General features: G+C 42.5%; 1 protein-coding gene across 1 annotated transcript in view; it reads right to left on the reverse strand.

The window, feature by feature from the left end:
- The window catches only part of myo16 (myosin XVI), a gene marked incomplete at both ends in the record, with an annotated part of 92905 nt that overhangs the window by 40167 nt on the left and 30094 nt on the right, over positions 1–22644 (reverse strand). The window contains 16 exons of the mRNA XM_080478118.1: positions 131–203; positions 1493–1634; positions 2356–2427; positions 3206–3323; positions 5085–5202; positions 6079–6226; positions 6627–6744; positions 7612–7717; positions 9862–9989; positions 12433–12498; positions 14778–14888; positions 15613–15763; positions 15891–16041; positions 18686–18761; positions 21972–22097; positions 22246–22370. Coding sequence (XP_080334244.1) covers positions 131–203; positions 1493–1634; positions 2356–2427; positions 3206–3323; positions 5085–5202; positions 6079–6226; positions 6627–6744; positions 7612–7717; positions 9862–9989; positions 12433–12498; positions 14778–14888; positions 15613–15763; positions 15891–16041; positions 18686–18761; positions 21972–22097; positions 22246–22370 — 1829 coding nt within the window. The remainder of the gene's footprint in view (positions 1–130; positions 204–1492; positions 1635–2355; positions 2428–3205; positions 3324–5084; positions 5203–6078; positions 6227–6626; positions 6745–7611; positions 7718–9861; positions 9990–12432; positions 12499–14777; positions 14889–15612; positions 15764–15890; positions 16042–18685; positions 18762–21971; positions 22098–22245; positions 22371–22644) is intronic.

Consider the following 22644-nt stretch of genomic DNA (forward strand, 5'->3'; position numbering starts at 1 on the left):
TTGTATTAGGTGAAATAATCTGTCAGCTCACAGGGGAAGAGGAACACTATTGATTCAGTTGTTTTTTTTTATGGCAGGAATCTGAAAAAGAGGAAAAAAAACAACAACAAACAAACAAACACCATCCCACCTGCTCGAATCCATTCCTCTGAAATTCCTCAAAGCCAAACATGTCCAAGATTCCAATTTCCAACGCTGGATCACTAGAAACAATAAAGAGAGGCAAAATTCATTCGACTATTAATCTTGTTTTGCAGGAAGCTTCATTCTTTTATGTTTGTGTGCCATCACAACTGAAAGTGGAGAGTGCCTGGAGAACTTATAAGACTGTGTGGTTGCCGTTCCTGTTGATGTCACCTGGTACCAGAGTGATAAGCCTTCACAACCGCAGCAACGCCAAAGATCCTACAACCTTCACCTGATTGTGTGACTGTTTCTCAGTTTTGACACAAGGTCACGCCCCCCATGTGAACCTTGGGTGTGTCCTCCAGCCCTCTTCTTGATCACGTGCCCACATGCCAAAACATGGGTGTCACACAATGTAAATTATTGCAATGCTCCATTCTGTGCATAGCACGACGCGCCGCAATATTTCGCATTGTCCTCGATAAGGCCGTGAATGAGCAGCTGCTTCTGTGCAGCGACAGATAAACTGCTGCGTTTTGTGTTAACAGATATCATCGGCCTGAGCTTGCATTGAGGTTTTTTTTTTTTTCCTTACAGGGAAAACACTGCCAGGCAAACATGTATAAACCAGGGGTCTGTGACATTTATGAGCAAAGGAGACGTACGTGCCCAATTTCAAGCAGATACAAGTTGTCTGGAGCTGCTTTCGCCATTTCAAATCATTTTAGCAGTTATACTGGTTTTATTACCATTTTAGCTGTTTGAACCATTTGAGTTATTCAAGCGGTTTTAATCTTTTCTAGCCTCTTGCAGGTTTTTTCTGGAATAGTTGTTTAATGGGGTTGTTTTTGTTGCTTTAACCATTTCAGCTCTTTCATTTCTAGCGTCTCTTTTTTGATTAGCTGTTTAAACTATTTTAACTTTGTTTTAATCCATTTTATTTGTGTTTGTCATTTTACCAATTTCTTTTTATTAATTTACCTGTTTCAGCCATTTCAACTGTTTTCAACACTTCTTTTACTTATTTCTCTCCACATTTCAAACATAGAGGTAAATTAGCATCACTGGTAGTGGAAGTAACTGAAGGAGTTTCTATTTCCCTCTGATACGTTTCTACTTTTCTCGTGGTTAATTTCCTGAGAGATGGAATCCATGCTGCTGTATCGGGATATGCAACAAATATCTTAATGAGTTGACTATTGAGTCTTGACTTGAGTTAACGTCACAACTGTGACCTCAAACTACAAGATGAGAATCCCTTTGACATGCAACACACAAGTTGCTGACCCCTGACATGAACACACACACACACACACACACACACACACACACACACACACACACACACACGGACACAGAAATATACCCGATGCTGTCATCTGGTCCCTGAAGATAATCATTGATGCCATTGACCAGATAGCTGAACAGGCGTCCATAGATGGCTTTGGCGAGCTGATCTCTGTACTGTTCTGACATTTCTACAGTGTGACGTCGAGTTATCACATCACCTGAAATCAAAGAAGAAGCATAAACACCATTTCTGGTATGAGGTAATTCAGACAACAACATAGTGACGGCAAGCCATGTTCAGACATTTCAAATTCTAAGCTATTAGGACCTAAAGGGCTGTCGCTGTCACACCAGCATGAGGCCAGCGGAAGATCAATGTGAACTAATGTATATGTACAGTGTACAGTATGTAGTTCATCTTTGTGGGTGGAGTTTTACCTAACTCAATTATGTTGAAAAAGCTACTAAAGAAATCCAGAAAGTTGAGTCACGCAGGGCAGGAACAGTATTAGAAGCATTTTTTAATAAGAGATAGTATAGTCACATTGAGAAGAAGTAATCATAGTAGTAACAATAAGGCACAGTATTTACAGGATAATGACAAATGCTTGTAAGTCTTGTTATTTTTTGTTTGAAGTCACCTAAACAAAGCAGTTAAGATATTGATTCCCCAGCATTTTTTTTTCCAGCGCCTCCTCGTGGCTTACAGGCTTTTTTCAGAGCAGAAGTGATATATGCTTTCTATACTGAGGTCAGTCTTGCTGCAAAATACACTGTAAAAGCCATTTGCAAAAATGACCTAATAATGATTTTACTACCAGCCCCAGGCAAATATAGGAGTCCTTCTCATCTGCACTAAATTGAAATATGAAATCATATCTTGTCCTCAACACAGCGTAGGCACAGTTTGTATGTTGGAGAAATCGGGCAAGCTGATACCTTTGAAGTACTGAACGTCCGAGGTGAGGGCGGTGCCTAAGTCATTAGAAGACACCTGCAACAATCCAGAGACTGGCGAGAAAGAGAGGGAGAGAAAGTGAAACTCGTGAGGCAAAAGGTTCATGGCGGCGAATAAAAACAATAACAACATTAATAATTAACTGAGCGTCAGAGCGGTAGGGCTGGGAGCGTGTCATCACACCCGCCCCCCTGCAGCGCGCTGACCATGAGCTCAATCTGACAGCACAACAAGCTAAACTTGGCTCCACTGCTTGGCATAACCATCAGCGGTTACTCATCATTGGATTTCTGAGCAGAAAACAGGTGACGGCAACCAAAAGACCCTCTGCTGACATCACCAGCAATGACAACACATCTTCTGTGACAATGGCGCTTTTTCCGTTCGGGCGCTGATGTCATTTGTTTACCGTGTAACCAGAGGTCAGAGGTCACAGGAGCACATGTAGTGGTTGCATAATGAGGGGAAGTAGACAAGGAAAAAAAAAAAAAAGAAAGAAAGAAAACACAGGCTGTTGTGGGGAAAATGCATGTAAGAATGATCCTCCCTCACTATGGATGTGCTCCAGCAGAAAGACAGCTTACAATACAGGTGACTGTCTGGCCTTAAGCTAAAAGCTGGCAAGCTGCCAAGGCCAGTGAAGGAGGAGAGAGACCGAGAGAGAGAAAGAGAGAGAGAGCGAGGGAGGGAGGAGCTACGGGGACAAAGTAAACAAGATGTGTTCATGAGATGTGCTCCTCCCTCCTCCCTCCTCCCTCCTCTCTCCTCCCTCCCCTCCCTCACCCACTACGGGGGTAGTAATGTGGGCCCAGTTCTGACAGGGGTGCTAACCTCTCTCCAGCAGCTGCAGGTCGGAGGGGAAGGCTGTATCAGCATCAGTCAGGGCAGTGAATCGCACGTCTCCGAGGTGGAGCACAGCGGAAAGCAGCGTGAACACAGAGTCAACCTCCTGGTGAGAGCAGAGAAAGAAGTTCAAATAGAAGAACACATTGTACACTTGCAAGTGTTACAAGTAGTCATTAGTAATCATTAGTTCATGCTTTCACTGGAATCTTGAGCATTTTCTTTAAGATGCATCAGTTATTGATCGTAAAGCATGACTTTAAACGATGCTGTAAAACAGGAAACTGCTACAGGAAAAAGGGGGAAACAGTTTTTCTTTTTTTTTAACTAATGTTCTATCGTTTTGTTTTTTTATTCAAACAATTCAAAACACATTGAAAACAGTGTCAAGTTACTGTTTATAATGATTTTTCCAATCTGTTTTCACACATTGTTTGCTGTAGAACACGAGTGAGTCTCATCAATGATCTCCAGCCAGTTCCTCTGAGTTCCTTATTCTTTAAGCTGGAAAGCTTTTTCACAGATGCTTTTTCAAATGCTGAGAGTCACAGACACGATGGGAAGGTCGGGTAGCTCCTAGACTTTGACCTCTGGACTGCTTCTGCGTCACGTTACTGTATTCTCTTCATTAAAGAAATGCAGATTCAGCAATGAGTTTTAGTTGCAAAATGCATTAGAAAAAAAACCCTTCAAATTGCCAAAATGCTTCACTTATGTGTCAACCCGCCTCCTCCCATTCACTATTTCCCCTCCTCTGTCTCGCTCTCCCTCCCTCCATGCCCTTGAGTAGAGGACGCTTAATGGAATACCCCATTACCCACTGCTCTGAATCTCTGAGAGGGGGATGTTGGAGTTTGAGGATGTGTGCCTGTGTGTGTAATATGACTGCGTTTGCACTCTCTCAAGGCAGGATATTGGAGCTGATATCTGCGAGATAAACACAAGCATTAGTCTCTGTCTGACACTCTATACACAGACAGACCGCCCTCCCCTCCCGCGTTGGGAGGAGAAGAAAGCAAACGAGGGGGAGAAAAGAAACGATTGCGAGCGTTAATGACGATTGACCTTTGGGTCGGGACTGGGAGTCGTCCCCTGATGGGAGCTTAGACAGAAACCAATGGGTGGTCTATCACTTCCACTCCTATCCCACCCCCGCCCCATTCTTCTATCCATGGGCCTCGCTCTTATCCAGTGGACAGTAGTGTCCTCTGATAATACCACTATCTACTGGTCTATTCCGCTGTCTTTTCCCTTGCCTGTGTGTATTGACTGCGAGTGGATTAAAAGGTGAGATGATGGTCACTCACTGCTGATAGATGCTGACTGGGAATCTAAGAATAGATCCTGATAATGGGCTGAGAGTACAGCTAGTGGAGCTCAGGACAGACTGTACCAATGCTGACTGCACGCACGCAGTTTGCATAAATCAACACCCCGTGTTGAAACTCGGTCAATTGCTTCATACAGACGGAGGCTTGGTCAAAGGGACAAGGTACAAAATCACTGGGTGCATGGCTCCAACTACTTCCATTCCAGTACCTTCCAATATATTATTCAGTTATCCATTATTAGTGCGTGGACAATCATTGCTTGAATGAATTAGGGGAAATTACCTGTCACTGTTGTTATTGGCCACGTGTTACTTGAGCATGAAATTCAAGATATTTGACATTGCGAAATACCCAAAGTTCCTAGGATACATATGTAGCCCTTCTGAATTTGAATCTATAGAAAACGTGAACCTGCATGTTGCAGTATGAACAAAAAAAATCTGTGTAACATCACAGGCCTCATAATAAGCCTGTGACTTGTACTGGCAGAAACCTTTGGCGAGAACAAAGTGAAGTGTTGATATGCCAGTCGATACCTGCTTATTGAAGCCCAGAGATCTCAGAGCTTGTTTAACGGCAGCAAGGCGTTCCCTGCTCTGGGTAGAAGCTGCAGCAACTGGGACGTTCTCCGCTGGAAGTCCTCCACTGAGATACCTGCGGTAAAAAAAAAAAGTTTGACAGAAAACTTACTGACTACCACTTCGACCCCCCCAAAAAAACAAGAACAAAGCAAGGAGGAGTCATATGACAGGTGGTTTTCAAATGACTGCAAGTTCATAAATCAAGCTGATTATGATGCTCCAACAAATCCTCTGTTTGCCACATCAAAAACACAAAAAAATACACTATATTGTCAACTTAATACACTAGCATGTTTGTGTGTCAAATATACTTAATAATCCTTCCAAATGTGTCAAATATACTTTGGAATCCTTCAAAACAATAATGTTGAAAAAATTTGTCGTGGACCACGGGGAGGAGTTGTCCAGGGTTGCAGTTTAGTGGACGAGATGTCCGTGCACCGTTCCAAATAGGTCCCTACATGTTCAGCAGGAAATTTTGTGAACATCTCTGGGCGAGAAAGGGTCCTCAAACCAGCAGGTTTATGAGCCTATCAGGTTCACAATTGCAGTTACAATGTGAATTGAACTGTGTAAGAGTCAAGATGGGTAATTTTATTTTTTAATTTTTTTATAAATCTGCAGAAGTGTATCACACACACCAAGCATGGAGTCATATATGCTGGACTGAGGGTATTTCCAGGCTCTGAAACCGGTCAAATGAGGTCAGCTGGTTATCAGAGAGGATTCTGAATTATTTAACCAGTTCTCACTATTATGTGGTCCTAAATCATTGGTAGCAAATATTTCACATAAAAAGTCACGTACGTATGAACATGCATTGGACTTGACCGATTTAGTGCGTTTCAGCTGTTATGTATATAAGGGGGGACATGAAGATGGACGGTTGGTGTAACAGTTGGGCATGGAGCTAGAAGTAATGCAAACACTGCACTCAAAAGTCACATACCTGTGCGCCAGGACATTGTGAAGGTAAAGTGCGCTCTTCTCTTCAGGTGAGAGGCCTTCAGCCATCAGGTAGAAGATGCTGAAGCTGCGTTGGTGAGGTTGGAGGTGCACCAGGCGGGACTTCTCAAGCATGTAGGTGTACACACGGGCTTGGAAAGGTAAAACAGGTCTGTAAATAATTACATTCCACTACACAGAGTGGCCCTTCATTAACAGATCCAATTAAAGGGATCAAGAGAAGGTGACATACTTGAGCATTGAGAATGATATGTCAATATTTGGGCTTTTACTGCCCCCTGCTGGTGCCTGATTACTGTGCACCTCATGTCAGAGGAGCAGACTATGGATAGCGTGATTCACAAATATGAATCCACATGATTAAAATAATGATGATGTATTTTGTTATAATAGCAAAGACAATTAACATAAATGTGTGCAACAAACAGAAACTAATCTTAGTAAAATTGTAGCAAAAATAAGTGAGAATATAGATTTTTTTTTCAAAGCTCTACTATATTGATTTGACAGTCACAGCACAGTTTAGTTTACCTCTGAGCAGAGTCTTCCTCTTTTCACAGTACTGGAGGGTCAACAGCTTGATGAAGCGGCTCGAGTTGCCGTTTTTCGGGGTCTTTGCATGACCGAAAGCCTCCAGAATACAATTCACCTGCATATTCCATCAACCAAACAGCAGTTTATCAGTACAGTAGTATACAGTGTATATTTAGTTAACATGGCTTTCTGTCTCATGATAACTTGAAATTATTCAGGAGCTGGACTCCTTTTTTGCGTTGGGGGGGGGGTTGATACAAGAAATTTCTCCTGTGTACCACTAGATGTCAATGTACTTCCACTATCTGTGCACTCGATATTTTTGGTGTCCCAGAATGACGAGCTGACCCAGATATTGACTACACAGCGATGACTTCATCAGCACACAGCAACCCTCGGCGACACGCTGCTTTTGTAACACAACTGACAGGCTGGCTGACAGATATACAGAGTGCAGAGCAGGTAAATCAAGCGTAAAACACCAGGAACAGATCTGAACTGCAAACAACTGGGAAAATACAGGAAGCACTAAAGCGTGAAGTGATGACCTGAAACACTTGCTTTTTTTATATTCAGTGTGTAGGAAGATGCTAAATTTGGCGGGGAGGGGGGGGGTGCTTGAAGGCATATTTTTTGCTTTCGTAAAACAGTGTATTGCTTGTCTGTTCTGGGAAAGGAATTACGATTGTAGCTTTCCTGATTTACAGGTAAATTCAACTGTTTTCTCAATCTTTTGCACTCCACAGCCTCTCTAAAAGTCTAAAAGTGAAATTTGGAGTAAATACTATTTGAAAGAATGCAAAAGTTGGACAACACAGAACATGAACATTAGATTTTGATAGTAACTAAGGACTCAAGAGTCATAAACCCAAGCTACAGTCTTAAGTTTCTTAGTCATGCCAGTCTGCAGGACTTGTTGCCCACAGACTGCTTGAAGTGGAAAAGAGAACAATATGGAGTAGACAGACACGTCCGGACTTACGTGTTTCATTCTGGGCTCCAGCAAAAAGCCTTTAGGGCAGGATCGAGCTGTCAGGTGTCTCATAATGTGTTTGCACGCCTCAGTTTTCCCAGAGCCGCTCTCCCCACTAGAGAAGCGACAAGAAAGAGGAAAGTGGAGATTTATTTCACAGCTCAGGTTCAGTCTTCATGTATAAATGTTTTGAATTACTTATTTGTAGCCATATAATTTCTCTTTAAGGAACACTGAATATGGAGTTGTAGTTATTGCACCAATGCTGTAACATACAAATGATATTCATTCTAAATAGTATGAACCATAAATATATCATGTGCATACTTGATTGCATTTCCCCATGGAATAGGGTAGAAACTGTGTAAAAAAGAGGAGGAAATGGGCCATATGAAAAAAAACAAAAAAAATAATCACGTTCCCTGTATGCACCTCAGAGGAATAATGTTTCCCACATATGTCATGTAATACTAATACCTCCACCCACCTGACATCACCCCTTCAGGGAAACCGCTCCCTCCCAATCTATTCCTCCTCACAACAACAACATCGCTCCATTCACAGCCACTTTTCACACACAACTGGAGTCCTGTTTTTAATTTTCTGTTGAGTGGATATTGAATCTGACATAAGGCACCTCTCCAGTTCACGCACTGACACTCACCGACATGCAGAGAATTGAGACCTGCGCCGTAACACCAAGCAGATGGCTTCACAAGGTCAAAAGCCCTTACTAATGACCACAGTATGCTGCGTGGAGCTGTTTCTTGGTGTGTACGTGTGTATCTGTATTTCCAACTAACAGCCCTGCTGAGTGCCAAGTCCAAAGGTCCTTTCACTGTCTTTTCATTTACCCGTTTTTATTAGATTTCAAGGGCATTTTGTTAGACTACTTGCCCCGGGGGAACTTGGAACTGATTGCTTGTAGATGTGTAGGAGACAGCTTGCGTGCCGAGTGTGTGTGTGTGTGTGTGAAAGCATACAACACGAAGCTTGACCAAAAAATAAAGCAAGAAATGGAACGATAAAGTGTATTAAGGACCGCATCCAGGAAAAGAGCAATGTGTGTCCGCGCGAGTCAGATGTACGATGTGTGTGTCTGCGTGTGTGAGCGAGATGGATAGCCTGTGGCCGGGGTGCATTAACTCTCTGCCAGGTCGGTTACGACTCAGCGGGAATGTCACCGGAGAGTCGGAACGCGGGGTTTAATTGCAATCAGTCCGGCCGAGGACAAAGAGCAAGATGCCTCAACGCTCCCAGCAAACATCCATCTCTGTGTGAACCCTGAACAGGTCTGCAGCTCGGCTCAGACTGAGAGCCATTAATCTCTCGGGGAGTGGTGAACAGGTGTGTGACGGAGGGGCGTGAGCAAACCTGGTGGCCAACTAAGCTGTTATCCACCATTACTCATGTGGCGTTAAGATATTTTTGTGTGGAAAACACTGAGGAGCAGGGAGCACTGAACATAAGACCATGTGCAACCTTATGCAGAAGTGTCAAACTGAAGCCCCGGAGGGCCGCAGCTTTGCATGTTTACCACATCTCACAGTTTCAACACATCTGATTGTAATGAGTTGTTCATTATGAGGCTTTCTGCAGAGCTTGGTGGTGACGTGTGTATTAGACTGAGGTGTGTGGGAGCAAGAAGAGAGCGGCAACATGCAAGACAGCAGCCCACCACAGTAAGAAATGGACGTCTTTGTGTCTTAAAGGGGGGTCTGCAAAGTGATGCAGTGGAGAAGTGGTTGGCACCCTCATTTTACTCCATTTTTTTCCAAAAAGTTTTTTAATGGAGTTTTCTTTGGGCACTCTGGTTTCCTCCAATAGTCAAAAAAATATGTTTGGAGATAATGATTGGCTTTCAATTGCTGGTAGGTGGAACTGTCTGTCTGTTTGAGCTGTGAATGCCTGGTGGTCTGCCCAGGGTGTTAAAGATAACTTACTTTAATAATATCTCACCACGATTGAACTCACACAACGTAATACTGTACTGTAGAAATATACCCTGCCTTCACCTGTACTCAGTTGGAGTCTGTTCCTGCCACTTACAAGTCTGATGAAGTGGTGCAGACATGGTAAATGGGGTTCACTAATATAGCGTTTTTCCACTAATTAACATCCCCCAAAGCACTTCACAATGCTAGTCACAACCAAATTAAGGGTGTGGATGTGGCTTTGCTATGGTTCTCAGCTCAACGCATTACTGCTGCACAACTGCACCTAATAAAGTGGCGGCTGGGTGCATTTTATATTGTGTACCTCAGGATGAAGCACTGCGGGCGTCTCTCCTGCTGCATCATGTGGTAAGCTCTCTCCGCCGAGGAGAAGATGTGCGGTGGCAGAGAGGAACACAGACGGCCCGTGGAGCTCAGGTACAACTGACTCACCTGAAAAAAAAAAAAAGAGGCAGAAACTTACGTAACATGGACACACATCCAGACTGAGCAGCGGAGGAGATAAAGTTTCAGGAAAACAGAAACTGAGCAGGGTGTCACTTTCGAGGTGTGTCAGTCTCATTAAAACCGGCGGTTTACCGCTCAATGGTGCCATGTAATTGAATCTCAACGGTCTGTTCCTGATTCAGAAAACACATCTGAGCAAAAATAAAGGCCCAAATGTCATTTATCAACATCAGGAGGGGGTGAAATTAAATATCTGAGTGAGATCCAAAATCCTCCGTGAAAACACCAACAAGCATTTAATGAAGAAACTCAACAGTAGCACAGAATATGTTTAATTTGGGGACTTATCTAGTCACTGCAAAAACCAAAAAAACTAATTAGGAAAAAAAATCAATCTAAATATCACTTATAGTCTGCCAATAGGGAAAGTACATTTTGCTTGGCAAAAATCGAAAAGCCTCAAAAACTAAAAGACGACCACAATGCAGCAAGATTTACTAGCATATTTTCTTAAATTTCAAGAAATAAAAAACAACTAAAATACGACTTCTGACGAGAGCACACTATAAATAATGAAGTTTGTCTTGAAATAGGGCAGAATAAGCCTTTCCCAGATTTTAAACATGGATCTTACTGTGAAGCAAGAGCAATAGGCTTTACATGTGAGGTTCCACTTTTATAGAAAACAAAGTCACATTAATGTAATTCCTCTTTCAATGCAGATTAAACTTTTGGAACTATTTGCTGAAACATTTGCAAAAGATTCAGATTTTTGCGAACAAAGGAATTCAAACTGAAGTTAGATAAAAAAAAAAAAACTGCAATTCAATATTTAGGCCCAGTCAAACGTATCGATGTTGTCAGAATGTAAATGGTTATAAACTTCCCATATTTTGGCATGAATGTCTGTAGTGAATGCATTAGAAATTGGCTAGATGGGACACTTCAGGCAAATAAAGTAATATGTGCTGAATAGAAGTCTCAATGCTGTTATGGAGAATGTCATACAATTGTGATAAAGAAATGGTGTGTGTTCAAAATGATTGTCTTCAAAATAAGATCCAAAAACTGAAATACTAACATTGTTTGCACAAAACTCAAAGCAAACTAATATATTTCTGGACAAGCTCATGGAAACACAGAATAAGCAATATTTCTGTGTAAAATGTAAAAAAAAACAACACAGCCAATGTAACTCCCTCTAATTTCTCAAAAGATGTCCTGTATCAGACAGTGAAGCGTCCATTGTTTATCCGGAACTGTGAGCGAGCTGTCACATCCCTGTGTGCACCCGCTCCATCAAACGGGTGCCAGCGTGGCGCTCGTGGCAGTGAAGGAAAGAGGTGGGATTGGACGTCCGTCGCCAGACCAGAGGAGGTGACAGACGGCCAGCAGGTCACACGTGTTGTGACATATGTCCTCCTCAGACTGGCTCCTCCCTGGTCCTCCTCACATCCTCTCAGTTGGACGGGGATGCCTGGAGTGGATCCAGGCAGTGGCAGGAGCGGGGCAGCCTGAGGGGTGGGGGCGGGGGGGGGGGGGGGGGGGGGGGGTATGGGACTTGGCAGAAGATGACGCCTCCTCCTTCATTCGACTCCTCCGCATGGGCGAGTCTTCAGACTGGCGTTAATTCAGCGGGTTTCAAAATGATTCATCTGCTATTTAAAAGCAGGTGATACCCATGCTGTTGGTGTCGCAACAGTAAATGACCATCAAACAACGAAAGCGTCTGTGAACCAATTTGAATAATTGTTTCACATTTAAACGCTTTCCCATTCTCTAGATGTACACTTCTTTTCCACTACAATTGGAATATATACCATGTATCTATACATACAGTATATGATAGTGCCAGTGTGAGTTTGAAAATGAGTGCATGTGTGTGTGTGTTTCTGTGCTTTCTCTCTCTTCTGTGGCTTATGCAAAGTCAGCCTTACGCTGCGTATCACTGACAGGAAGACTGCATTATTTATCAACCACAAGGTCCATTTCATCTGTTCATGTCCTGCCGATTATACAGCGAACATGTCTCCTTCAAAGCATCGCTTTGCCTGCACATCGCATCGCTGAGCAAAACTGCATGATATAAGCACTTATCACAGTGCACACCAGGAATTCTCAACTTTTAATACTGCGAGCGCCACACAAATGTCATCCTCAACAACATAAGCCAAACACTTCTACTACAAGGATTTAAAGGAGGGGTAGGCAATTTTTTTTTACATTTTTTACAGGTTTTACTCAAGTTCTGTTGTTATTTTTATTGAAGCTAAATGTTACGCTGTTTTTATTGAATGTTTTCATTCTGTGTTCATTTTTTGGAAACTGGCTTGTTGCCCTAAATAAATACAATGGGGACGCACATGGTCCACAGGTCCAAAGTCCTATTGGCTTAAGTCAAATGCAGTCAATTTGAACATGTGCTTACCAAAGTGGAATAGATGGGCAGCTCTTTGTTTGGGTTGATCAGAAGAAGGATGTGTCCAATGTAAGTCTAGAAAAAAAAAAAAATGCAGATAAAACATACTTCAGCCATTTTTAATTCAGCAACTCAGAAACATTGCACATTGCAGTTTTGTTTTGACTGGGAAAACTGGCGTGGGATGGATTAAAAATGCCAAAAGTCAACCAGACCCAGGAAAAAAAAAAGATGTCTGTGTTAGTGCCAGTATTTATGGTGTTTGTAATTTCTGTTTTCAAAATATTATGGTAATGTCTTAGACAATAAAGGCCAAGGGAGGACCTTCAACAATAACCCTGGTAACAATCTTTCTTTACCTAAGACAACAGATCCATCCTTACACACACATGCACACACGCACACACACACACGCACACAAGGCCTGAAGCCAATCAGATAAAATAGCACACTCCCAATTTCTGACCCTTTCCACTAAACTCTTAACCTTGTGTTCCCCGTGAAGAGACCTCGGGGCAGTTTGAAAGCTACGTAATGTTCTGTCTCCTGGGAAAGTGCCGGCATTGCTAACACGCTGCTCTGTCCTTACGCCCTGGCTCAAGGTTAATGACTTGAACAAATCCCCACTGCCTGCAGACACAGGGCTGAATTCAACTATCTTTTTTTTTTTTTTTTTTTTTTTAAACAAACTTATCCGGTATTAAGTTTAGTCGTTTCTTTTACTGGTAACTATGTTTATTCTCATGACAGGATTGTCAACGGGCCAGCCTTTATATTTGTCTTTTGTTGCATCCTTCCCCAGTTTCTTGCCATTGTCCGCAGGGATTTAGTGGCGGACGGGTCCCTCTATGCTGGCAGAAGGCGGAGACCACTCATCAAAGACCCATCTCTGACCACCCCGCTGAGAACATATGGAGCATTCACTGGCTTTGTTACCCCCCCCCCCCCCCCCACTTCTGTCCTTCACCATATCCCCTGCTCACCTCTTCCTTAAAATTATCTCCATTCAATACATAAGGTCAAAAATATTTGCTTATTTAATTGCAAACTTTATGTTCAGAGTGAATATTTTGGAGAGTGACTTTTGTTTGAAAAGTCTTAGGTGAAAATATTCGGGAGCACAAAGCATGACAGTGACCCATACCTCTCTATGTACCAGGTCGGTCATGCTCTGATGAAACTACAACAGTTCCACTTTACCGCACTTCCTGCTGCCATTTCACAGCTATTTCCCAGATCGACTGCACCTCCTGCATTCAGCACTCATTATTCTAATCGTTTCTCTTTTCTTCATCCACCACTTGTCCTGCCTTTCATCGTTATCCCTATGTCTAAGTCTCCTGCTGGCACAAACCCTACTGGGTGTCTGTAATAACAGACTATTACCACCTCTTCACAGAAAAGCGAGCACCGATCGCGCCACATTGATCTGAGTCCAGGATTTGTTGAGCTCCATCACCATGAAGCCCGACCAGAGTTTCAAAGGAGAGGGGGGGAAAGAAGGGATAAAATGATCCAATTGTTTGAGATGAAGGCATTTTATTCTTGAATATAGGAATAGATTTTTTTTTTTTTCAATTGAGCTGATATGAATGAAGTTGATTTGGTGAATGTTTCCCTTGTTCTATTCACCAGTTGAAGGTTTTGAACCCTCAAACTCAACTACTCTGGCAGGGTCCTACACAGCTAAAATTATGGATTGCATTCAGTAGTGAAGATGTAGTTCTGGCTGTAATATCACAATTATGTTAAGGAATAGAGTAAAGCATCCGTTGGGGGATTTACCGCTGAGAAATGAGGGGCTAATAGCAAAGTGCATGCGTGAATCAAAATTCCAATATCTTTTTGGACGTCCTTATTTTATTCGGTATATTATTTTTAGTTTCAGATTCCGGTCAGTTGTGTACAGCATTAGAGCAGGGCACAAATGAAGGTTAAACGTAGGTTTTCCATTAAACGTCAGTCACTGATGTGTTTAACTGGTTTGGTCTTTAATTTATTATTACTTGTTGGGTTTGTTGACTTCATTTCATCACCAGCGTTTCCATCACAGTTTTCGAGGAGAATCCGTGTTTGTGAGACGTTTAAAGCCGGCTAAATTACATGTACACATGCTGGAGGGGATTTCACTGTGGAGCTCATGGGAACAAAGAGCGCGTGTTGCGATCCAACCGTAACACCCTGAAATTCACAAACCGGGAACAACACTCCAGAACAAATAAACAACTCATGCGTGTCCCAGTTACGCCGAGGGGGAGATTGCGTTTTATAACAATGTTTACTTCTGTGGTTAGTGCGTGCTCGTTGTGTGTTACTGCGTGTTGTTAGGCTGCAGGGGGACACTGGAGCCTTACGTAGATTTGGTCATTGCCGAAGCGTTTTTGCATCTCGTAGAGCAGGCTGCTGTCGGTCAGCTCACTGAGGGACGCCAGGTCATCGTTGGGCGCCGGAGGCATCAGCTTGACCTGAGGAAAGCACAGTTAATTAAAATGAAACCCAGCGAGAGGTCACGGTTATCTTTGACTGAGGTCTACTGAAATTGTGCATTTTTGTCTTCAGCAGTTACAAGAAATCCTTTATATTGGCTGGATTATATTGACTTGTTTTTCCATTTGAGACAGTAGAACTGGCTCAAAGGCTCTACAATGTTTTAGGTCTTGAGGAAAATATGATGTGTGGTATGCACACTCCCATTTTTAGTGTGCTTGAAATGTTGACATGAATATTATTTACCACACAGGGTGGACTACTGGACAGATCGTACGGGGTGTGAGGCTTTATCGGCATCGTCAAATTATATCTCCACATATAAATAAGTTGATATGACATTTTCGAGGATGTAGACTAAATCTGGAAAACTTGTGGTCAAACTTACCGCTGCTGTATGTTCAAATGCACAAATCAAAAATTGAATTGAAGGTTAAAACTTTAAAAACCACAGGACTTTGGTTTATTTGAATTGTGGAAAAAGCAAAAGCAAGTTTAAGTATTATTTCTAGATTACTGTTTCTTATCCGACTGACCCTTTCTTCAGTCATCAAAGTAGGACTGAGCAGTAAATGGGACATATAAAATCTTCCTCCTGGTGTAATGGTGTAATCCCTCTGGACATTTGAACTTATAAGTGCACTCAACGTCTTACTGGGTTTTTTTGAAGTGTGGCAGCTGTAAGAAGACGAGGTACACTACCTGCTCTAGTTTGCTGGCTCCAGAGCTGAAGGGGCCATCGAGGCCATTATCCTGAGAAGGCTGTCGGCTTAGTGCTCCACCTATCTCTCTGAACATGGTGCACTTCTCCAGCAAGCTGTCTCGCTTAGCGATGGAGACACCCAGGGGGTTCCTGGATAGAAGTAGTGGCAGTGGGACAATGGGCAAATTTTGAGAAAGTCCATAAACATAAAACCTGATTGAGATTACGTGGAGTGAACACGAGGCACACGCTGGTGCTTATGAAACTGTTAACTCACAGGTGCTTGACAGGAGTGTTGAGGTCATGTGATCCTCCATCATAGCGTTGGTCAGTGGAGGGTAGAGGAGTGGACGGGTCCTTCAGTCTCTGCAGCCAGCTCTCCTCCGCACTCAGCAGCATATCCGCTATCGGCTCTGACACAGCAATATCTAACCACATCACACACAGCACACATCTATTGTTTAAAACGTTAATGTGAACTCTGTATTACGTAAACTTCCAAAAATCACTGAAGGAGTCATGAAAACTGTACATCGGTACACATTTCTGTGTTGTTTTACCAACCCTCTAGTACAATGAATGCGGATGAGGCTTCGCTGGTGCAGAATGTGAAACTCACTATAGATGAATCCAACTGTGCCTCAGTGGAAATGGGGGGTCAACACCTCGCCTGCCTGTAATAAGGTCTAACAGGGCAGAAGGGAGGGGAATAGCTTCGTCCTGTCTTTTTATTTCTCTGTGACAGATGGTCCCCTGACACCCATCTCTTGCTCTTGTCTTTTGTTTGTCAAGTGGCGGCAGAAAGTGGAGAGTGGAGCTCCAAGTGAAATACAAGGGTATTGCCTCAGTCTCCAGGGGCTTGTCTTCAAGCTTCTCTAGGTCTACGTCCTGGAAGGAACTATTGATTAAGACCCAAGTGAGGCAGTGAGAGGCATGATTAAGCCATAAAAGTAAATGGTTTGAAGCAACTATGACATTTTATCTCGCAATGGGGAGGTTAGAAGGTATATTCAAAAAACCTGCACATTTCACCATGACAACATGGGGAACATTTATAGCCACTCAATAAAGGGGTCAGCGGCCCATTTCAAAGGACGGTTGTATAACAGCTCCTTTAGATGCAGGAGGCCAAGTTGTCATCTGTACATGTTTGTGAACTGTGCATTCGTACACTAATGTTAGCAATCAACTGCGAATTTATGACAAAATATTCATTCATTTTCTTCCGCTTATCTGTTTCCGGGTCACAGGGGTGACAGTCTGAGCACTGTCATCCAGATCACAATGCACCATTTAAGAACCTTCCTGCAGGTGGTGAGCCCATGGGAAGGTGGCGCCTGGCGTGGGACACGAACCCACTACCCTGAGATTGTGAGTCTCATGCGCTACCAACTGAGCTAGCCGGGGGACTTCAAAATATTCATAAATATAATTGCTCTCATGCCAGTATCAAGTATTGGGTGGATCGTGTGTGCAAGTACTCGTACTTCTGAAAGTACAATGATTTTTCACCCCCCGACGAGACAAAACCAAGACGTGTGGCACTTAAATGTGTAATTAACCCTCTTATTTATAAGAGACTGCAATGCATGTTCAAGTATCAGTACAACAATGCGTTACAGTCAGATTTAATGGAACTGAAACATTTCTAAAGTATTTCTAGGATTTTAAATTGCATTATAAAAGACTCATATCAGTTTTTTAAATTGGCAAATACCCCAAATCAGTCACTTGGTCTGTATTTAAAAAAAAAAAAATCATACTGGTGCATCCAGCTCCAGATTAATCATGCTTACACACACAGTTTGTATCTATGTTTTGACCTGAGGCACGTACCTGTATCCTTAGTTTAATTTAACTTTCTCAAAACATGTTTTGAAGAAGAAGAAAAAAACCTCGAACCTGCCAGTCATCTTGAGTGCTTTTGACTGCCTCCTTTCTACATTTCAATTTGTTTTATCCTTATTAGTTATGATTCAGGCTTTTTAAGAAAGGACGATAAAACCAAGTCACAGTGAGTGATTTGACACATACGCCTAGGATTTTCTGGTGACCATTTATCTGTTTAAGCGGTTTACTGTTTATTATGAGTGACGGCCGGCGTGCACAAGACGCTGCATTACACAGGCCGGAAGGAATGTCTGCATATTTTTGGCACCACGAGCCATCATCTTAGATGCGATCTATCACATTCCCACAATTGAATGACCTAATTAGTGTCTTGTTCGAGGCTCATTCAGATAATAATTAAATGTCAAATGCTTGTGTGGAGTGTCTCTCCTGTCAGATTCCACCAGGTAGTCCGACTCTAAGTAACAGTGCTCGTTTCATTACCTTTCAGTACCAAACATGAGTTAGCTGAAGCAGGCAAACAGGTACATTCCAATGACTTTGACACTGTCTAGGCTTCATCTATTGATTACAGAGCAAAAACAGCTGGATGCCGCTAGTCAAAAGCATTTCAGATGTCTTGGAAATCTAGAAGCATGAATTCAACACTACATTCAAGCAAAAGGTTTTTAATGTAACCCCCCCCCCCCCTTCATTCCTCTTGTATCCATGCATAACTGCAGCAACAGCGGTGGAGGATTTTCTATGACGATATGCTTCTTCTTTAAGCATTTAGCAAATCAATCTTACCTTCTCCTTGTCATCACGTCGAACAGCTCACTTTCATCACTGCGCATACTGTATGTGCTTATTTGTGTATGGCATGTGGGGCTGATCTCTCCTTTCATCAAGAAATGAGGTCTCACTTGAAGATGCACTCAGATATGCACAGAAAGGCTCACCAGAGACTGATTATAAGGGAACTTGGTTCTCTGTGTACACAGTGCAAGAGACTGTGTGTGCTTGAATTTGTCTTTTATATTACTGCAGTGATCATTAATGCATTTGAACAGTTTCAACTGAACAGGATGAAATTAATTCCTCTGCATTTCTGCTTCATTAACTCTAAGTTGTTGAAATGTTTCTGCCCAGTCAAGCTGAATTCATTTGCGTTTGTGTATGCACACGTATGGATATGTTTGTGTGAATATGCAAAAAGAAAAAAGAAAAGAAAAAGGTTACCAGAGGGCTTGTCTTGGTTGCAGTTCAATAGAGCCGGGTTTGCTCTGTGCCTCAGGAGCCGGCTAACAATGCTCATCTGTAAGAGATTGGAAAAAAAAACCCATCCACATCCATTTTTATGAATTCAAATGAAACTCAGTATAATAACAAAGACAATTCAATCCAGGATTGTTGCTTTTGATGACCTCCCTACCGTGGATACTGGCGCAACAAAGGTTACACTTGCTTTTATGGCTACAAGAGTCGATAATGCAATTGTAATACGGTATATCGTGACACTGACCTAGAATTTAAAGCTTCTGTCAGTCTCTGTCACACTAACAGGTTTATACAAGTGTTGCCCCTGACTGAGGAGACCCCCGTAATAATGAGCACACGGATCACAGCGAAAGAACCCTGTAGTTTCTACCTGTCAGTTTGACACATGTGATATCTGTCACCTCTGTCCTTTATTCTTCCGTCTAGGTTTTCCTTTTACACCAACAGAGATGCACCGTCTCTGTAGACTGACTTGTTCTACTTTCCCGCTTATTATTGCCTCGTCTTCTGCTGCACTCTGTATCACCTCTCTTTGTCTATGTGGAGGATGTGCTGTATGAAATATATATAGAAGAGTAAAATGTGATCTGAATCCTCATTTTTTGATTCCTTGGATTCACATCTCCTTCAAAAGTGTTTCTCTGTGCAGACAAAAGAAACATAAATATGTGGGCATGAAGGCAGACAAAGACAAAACAATGTAAAAAGACTGTGCACGATATGAGTGGGTTTGTATACACTATAGCTGTAGGGATATATGTACATATGTAAATACATGTGAAACATCTTCTACTGAATGGAATTGGGGTGTGTCACAGCCTTTAAATGTTTAGTTGTTGTTTTTTTTTCCTTTATCCGTACATTTCTCATCCAGGTTTTCTGACCAAGAAAAGAATACATGTTTATTTTCTCTATGATATTTGCATTTTTTTGATTAACTATGTAGGATGTTTCATTAACATACTTGACTCCCAAACTAGTACTGAGCTTTTGTCATATTACCAGGGCAGATCCACGATTACACCCTGAACAGGTTTGTCAGTTCATCGCAGGACACGAAGTCACACACACTCACATTCACACTTGTGAGAAATTTCAAGTCCTCAAACAACCTCAGACGCTTGTTTTAGGGTTGTGGGGGGAATATAGAGTTTCAGGAGAAAACCCACGCAAGCACATCCCAACAGAAACCCCAATCAGACTCTAACTGAGGCCATTTTCACTGCAAGGGGAGAGTGTTGTAGATTACACACTCACTGAGGAATAATAAACAGCAATGTCACCTCGGGCAACACTGTGAGTTACTACACAGCTCTTAAAAACAGCTAAATGAGATTCACTTCTGCTGCTCAACCACCGTAGTTTCAGAGACTGAATGTAAACGTAGATTAAGAATATTCTCATTTTTATAAAGTCCAATATTTGGCAATCCTGCCGCTGCAGAAGGAGCCGATGTTGCACAGCAGACGGACACTGTTAAAAGTGGAGCAGAAAGTGACTCAGCACTTTCAGCAGACAGACTCTGACCTGTGTCAGCAGCTGCTCAGCGACGAGTCTACAATGTCTCCCCTGCTCACAAACTCTATCAGGGCCACTCACAATCTATAAATACTGGCGGTACATCAGCAGCCCTGCAGGCTCTGAACTCGTCAGTGGGTCAAAGTTTAAAGAAGGACCAGGAAAAGGTTATCGGCGCACGAGGATCAGCGGGAGCCTTGCTGGAAATGAAGAATGAGATGAACAGTGCCGTACAGACCCCAAAACACATTTTAATATTTGGCTAAAGTGAACAGAAACCCTTGAGAAGCAATTTATCAACTCCTGCCTTTGCTATATTTCTGGAATTTTTAACATTACATTACCTTAACTCTGATTCAATTCATCCGATCCCTGGGTTGTATTTTAATATAATGTCATTTTGGCCTGATGCTCGAACACAAAAGTATTAAAAAAAATTATTTTCCTTAGAGATTACAACTTGAAAAGTCTCTGCAAAACCCTGTTGAAGCCAGGAGCCAGGGCCCAACTTATCGCTAGACCAATAGAGGGAAGCTTAATTAGCTGCAGTAATGGGGTCATACATCTTCTTAAAGGGTCAGTCTCTTATGTGTGCCACACTGCAGCAGGGGTCTCTGAGTTTAATGCACCAGCAAGCATCACAGTTGCAAGCGAGATTCGCCAAGATGCAGTTGGCCTCTGTGTCATATTAGAAAAAAAAAGAAAAAAAAAGAAAAAAGTTTTATTAGCAAAACCAGTAATCTACTTGAGTGGATGCATCTTGAACCCTGGATGTCCTGTGTAACTGTCTTGTCACTGTCTATAAGATGAAGGTGACAGAAGCTAAATGTTAAGAGGGCTCAGGGCGTAATTTGTATGCAGCAGGCAAAGCACTGACAACAGTACAGAGCCGATAGCTGAGGTGATTTAGCACTGCAAGGAAAACCTAATCGATTCTCCAATCCTCCAAGCTGCCACTCTTGAGTCAAATACACTTTTATAGAACACACATGCATGGAAATCTTAAAAAAAACAAAGAGGCACATGTTCAGTGTAGACTGATGTCAGTATATGCAAATTTAGATTTATCAAGTGGTAATTATCTAAGAACTGGAAGAGTTTTGGAAGAAGGGAGGAAAAGAAATGAGGGCACGGGATTGGTATGAATGAAACAGAAAGCCTTTGAAGGACCTGAGAGGAAGAAGAGAATTTTTAAAACATATGCTAGAGGGAAAACACAGCTCCAGGAGAGACGAACCAGAGAGGTGACGGTGAATACCAAATGAATAAATTGTCTTTGTCAGCAGCCAAGCACACAACCCAAAATGTAATTAAATATCTACTTGGGTCAGCAACATCTGAATGTTATCGCTTCCTTTTCTTCGCAGCTGGACCACTCCCAAAACACCAGCGTCCTCTCCCAACAGCTCGCCATGAAATCAATCTCCTCTGCTCTCGGAGAGGCTCATAAACGGCTCATCTAAAATGCTGGAACAAATGTGTACACAGCGCTCGTATGTGCCAGTGTTTTCTGATCAATGGACCCGAAATACAGTAGTTCATCAAAGTGTGTGTACACAGTAACTAGAGGCAGTAACTGGAGGTACTCCGCTGAAGAACCATCCATCAATAATTTTCTCATATTTTCATTAATGGCTGTCATCATACTGGATCAATGCAGCCAGATGGACTGAAATTATAGCCCCAATTTCATTAATGTCAAATGCTTTTCTGTGCCACTGTCCAATACCTGTCCATATTTAGCAGCCAGGTGGAGAGGTGTCCAGAAGTTGTTGTCGGCAGGATGAGGGTCCGCTCCACTCGTCAACAATGCAGACACCACCTCTCTGTAGCCACTGGCACAGGCAATGTGGAGCTTTGAAGAGAGAACAAACCAAAGAGAATGAGGAATTTAAGTTGCAAGATGAAGAAGAAAAAAAAGAGTGGACAGCAAAATCTTGTGGGGATCTATATGCAGAGATGCAAAGAAAGACTTAAGCGAGATTAAAGTGACCTTTACTCACCAGTGTAACCCCGTCGTCATTGGGCTGGTTGAGGCTTCCCCCTGAGGCGATAAGCTGCCTAACATCAGACAGCATCGTGCTGGGTCTCTGGGTTTTCATAGCGTGCATGGAGGACACATCCACACCTAAATACATCAACGCAACTCAGAAAATTACAATGCAGAGGTTTCACATGAAATCATACAGAGTGTGATATTCTCTAGGCAATAGAATCAAATGAGATGTAACACCTGGGTTATTAAAACAGAAAACCCACACATATATTCCAGTTTTGCTCTGCCTTCACTTTTATGTCTCCTTCATGTGTTTCACTGTAGGTATATCTGGCTGTGGGGGTAGTAGCCTCCTGATCTGAGGCTCTCGACCCTCGCAACCTGCACTCTAGTGATTGCAGTTGTT

The sequence above is a fragment of the Lipophrys pholis genome (assembly GCF_963383615.2).
Source record: "Lipophrys pholis genome assembly, chromosome: 13".
NCBI lineage: Eukaryota > Metazoa > Chordata > Actinopteri > Blenniiformes > Blenniidae > Lipophrys > Lipophrys pholis.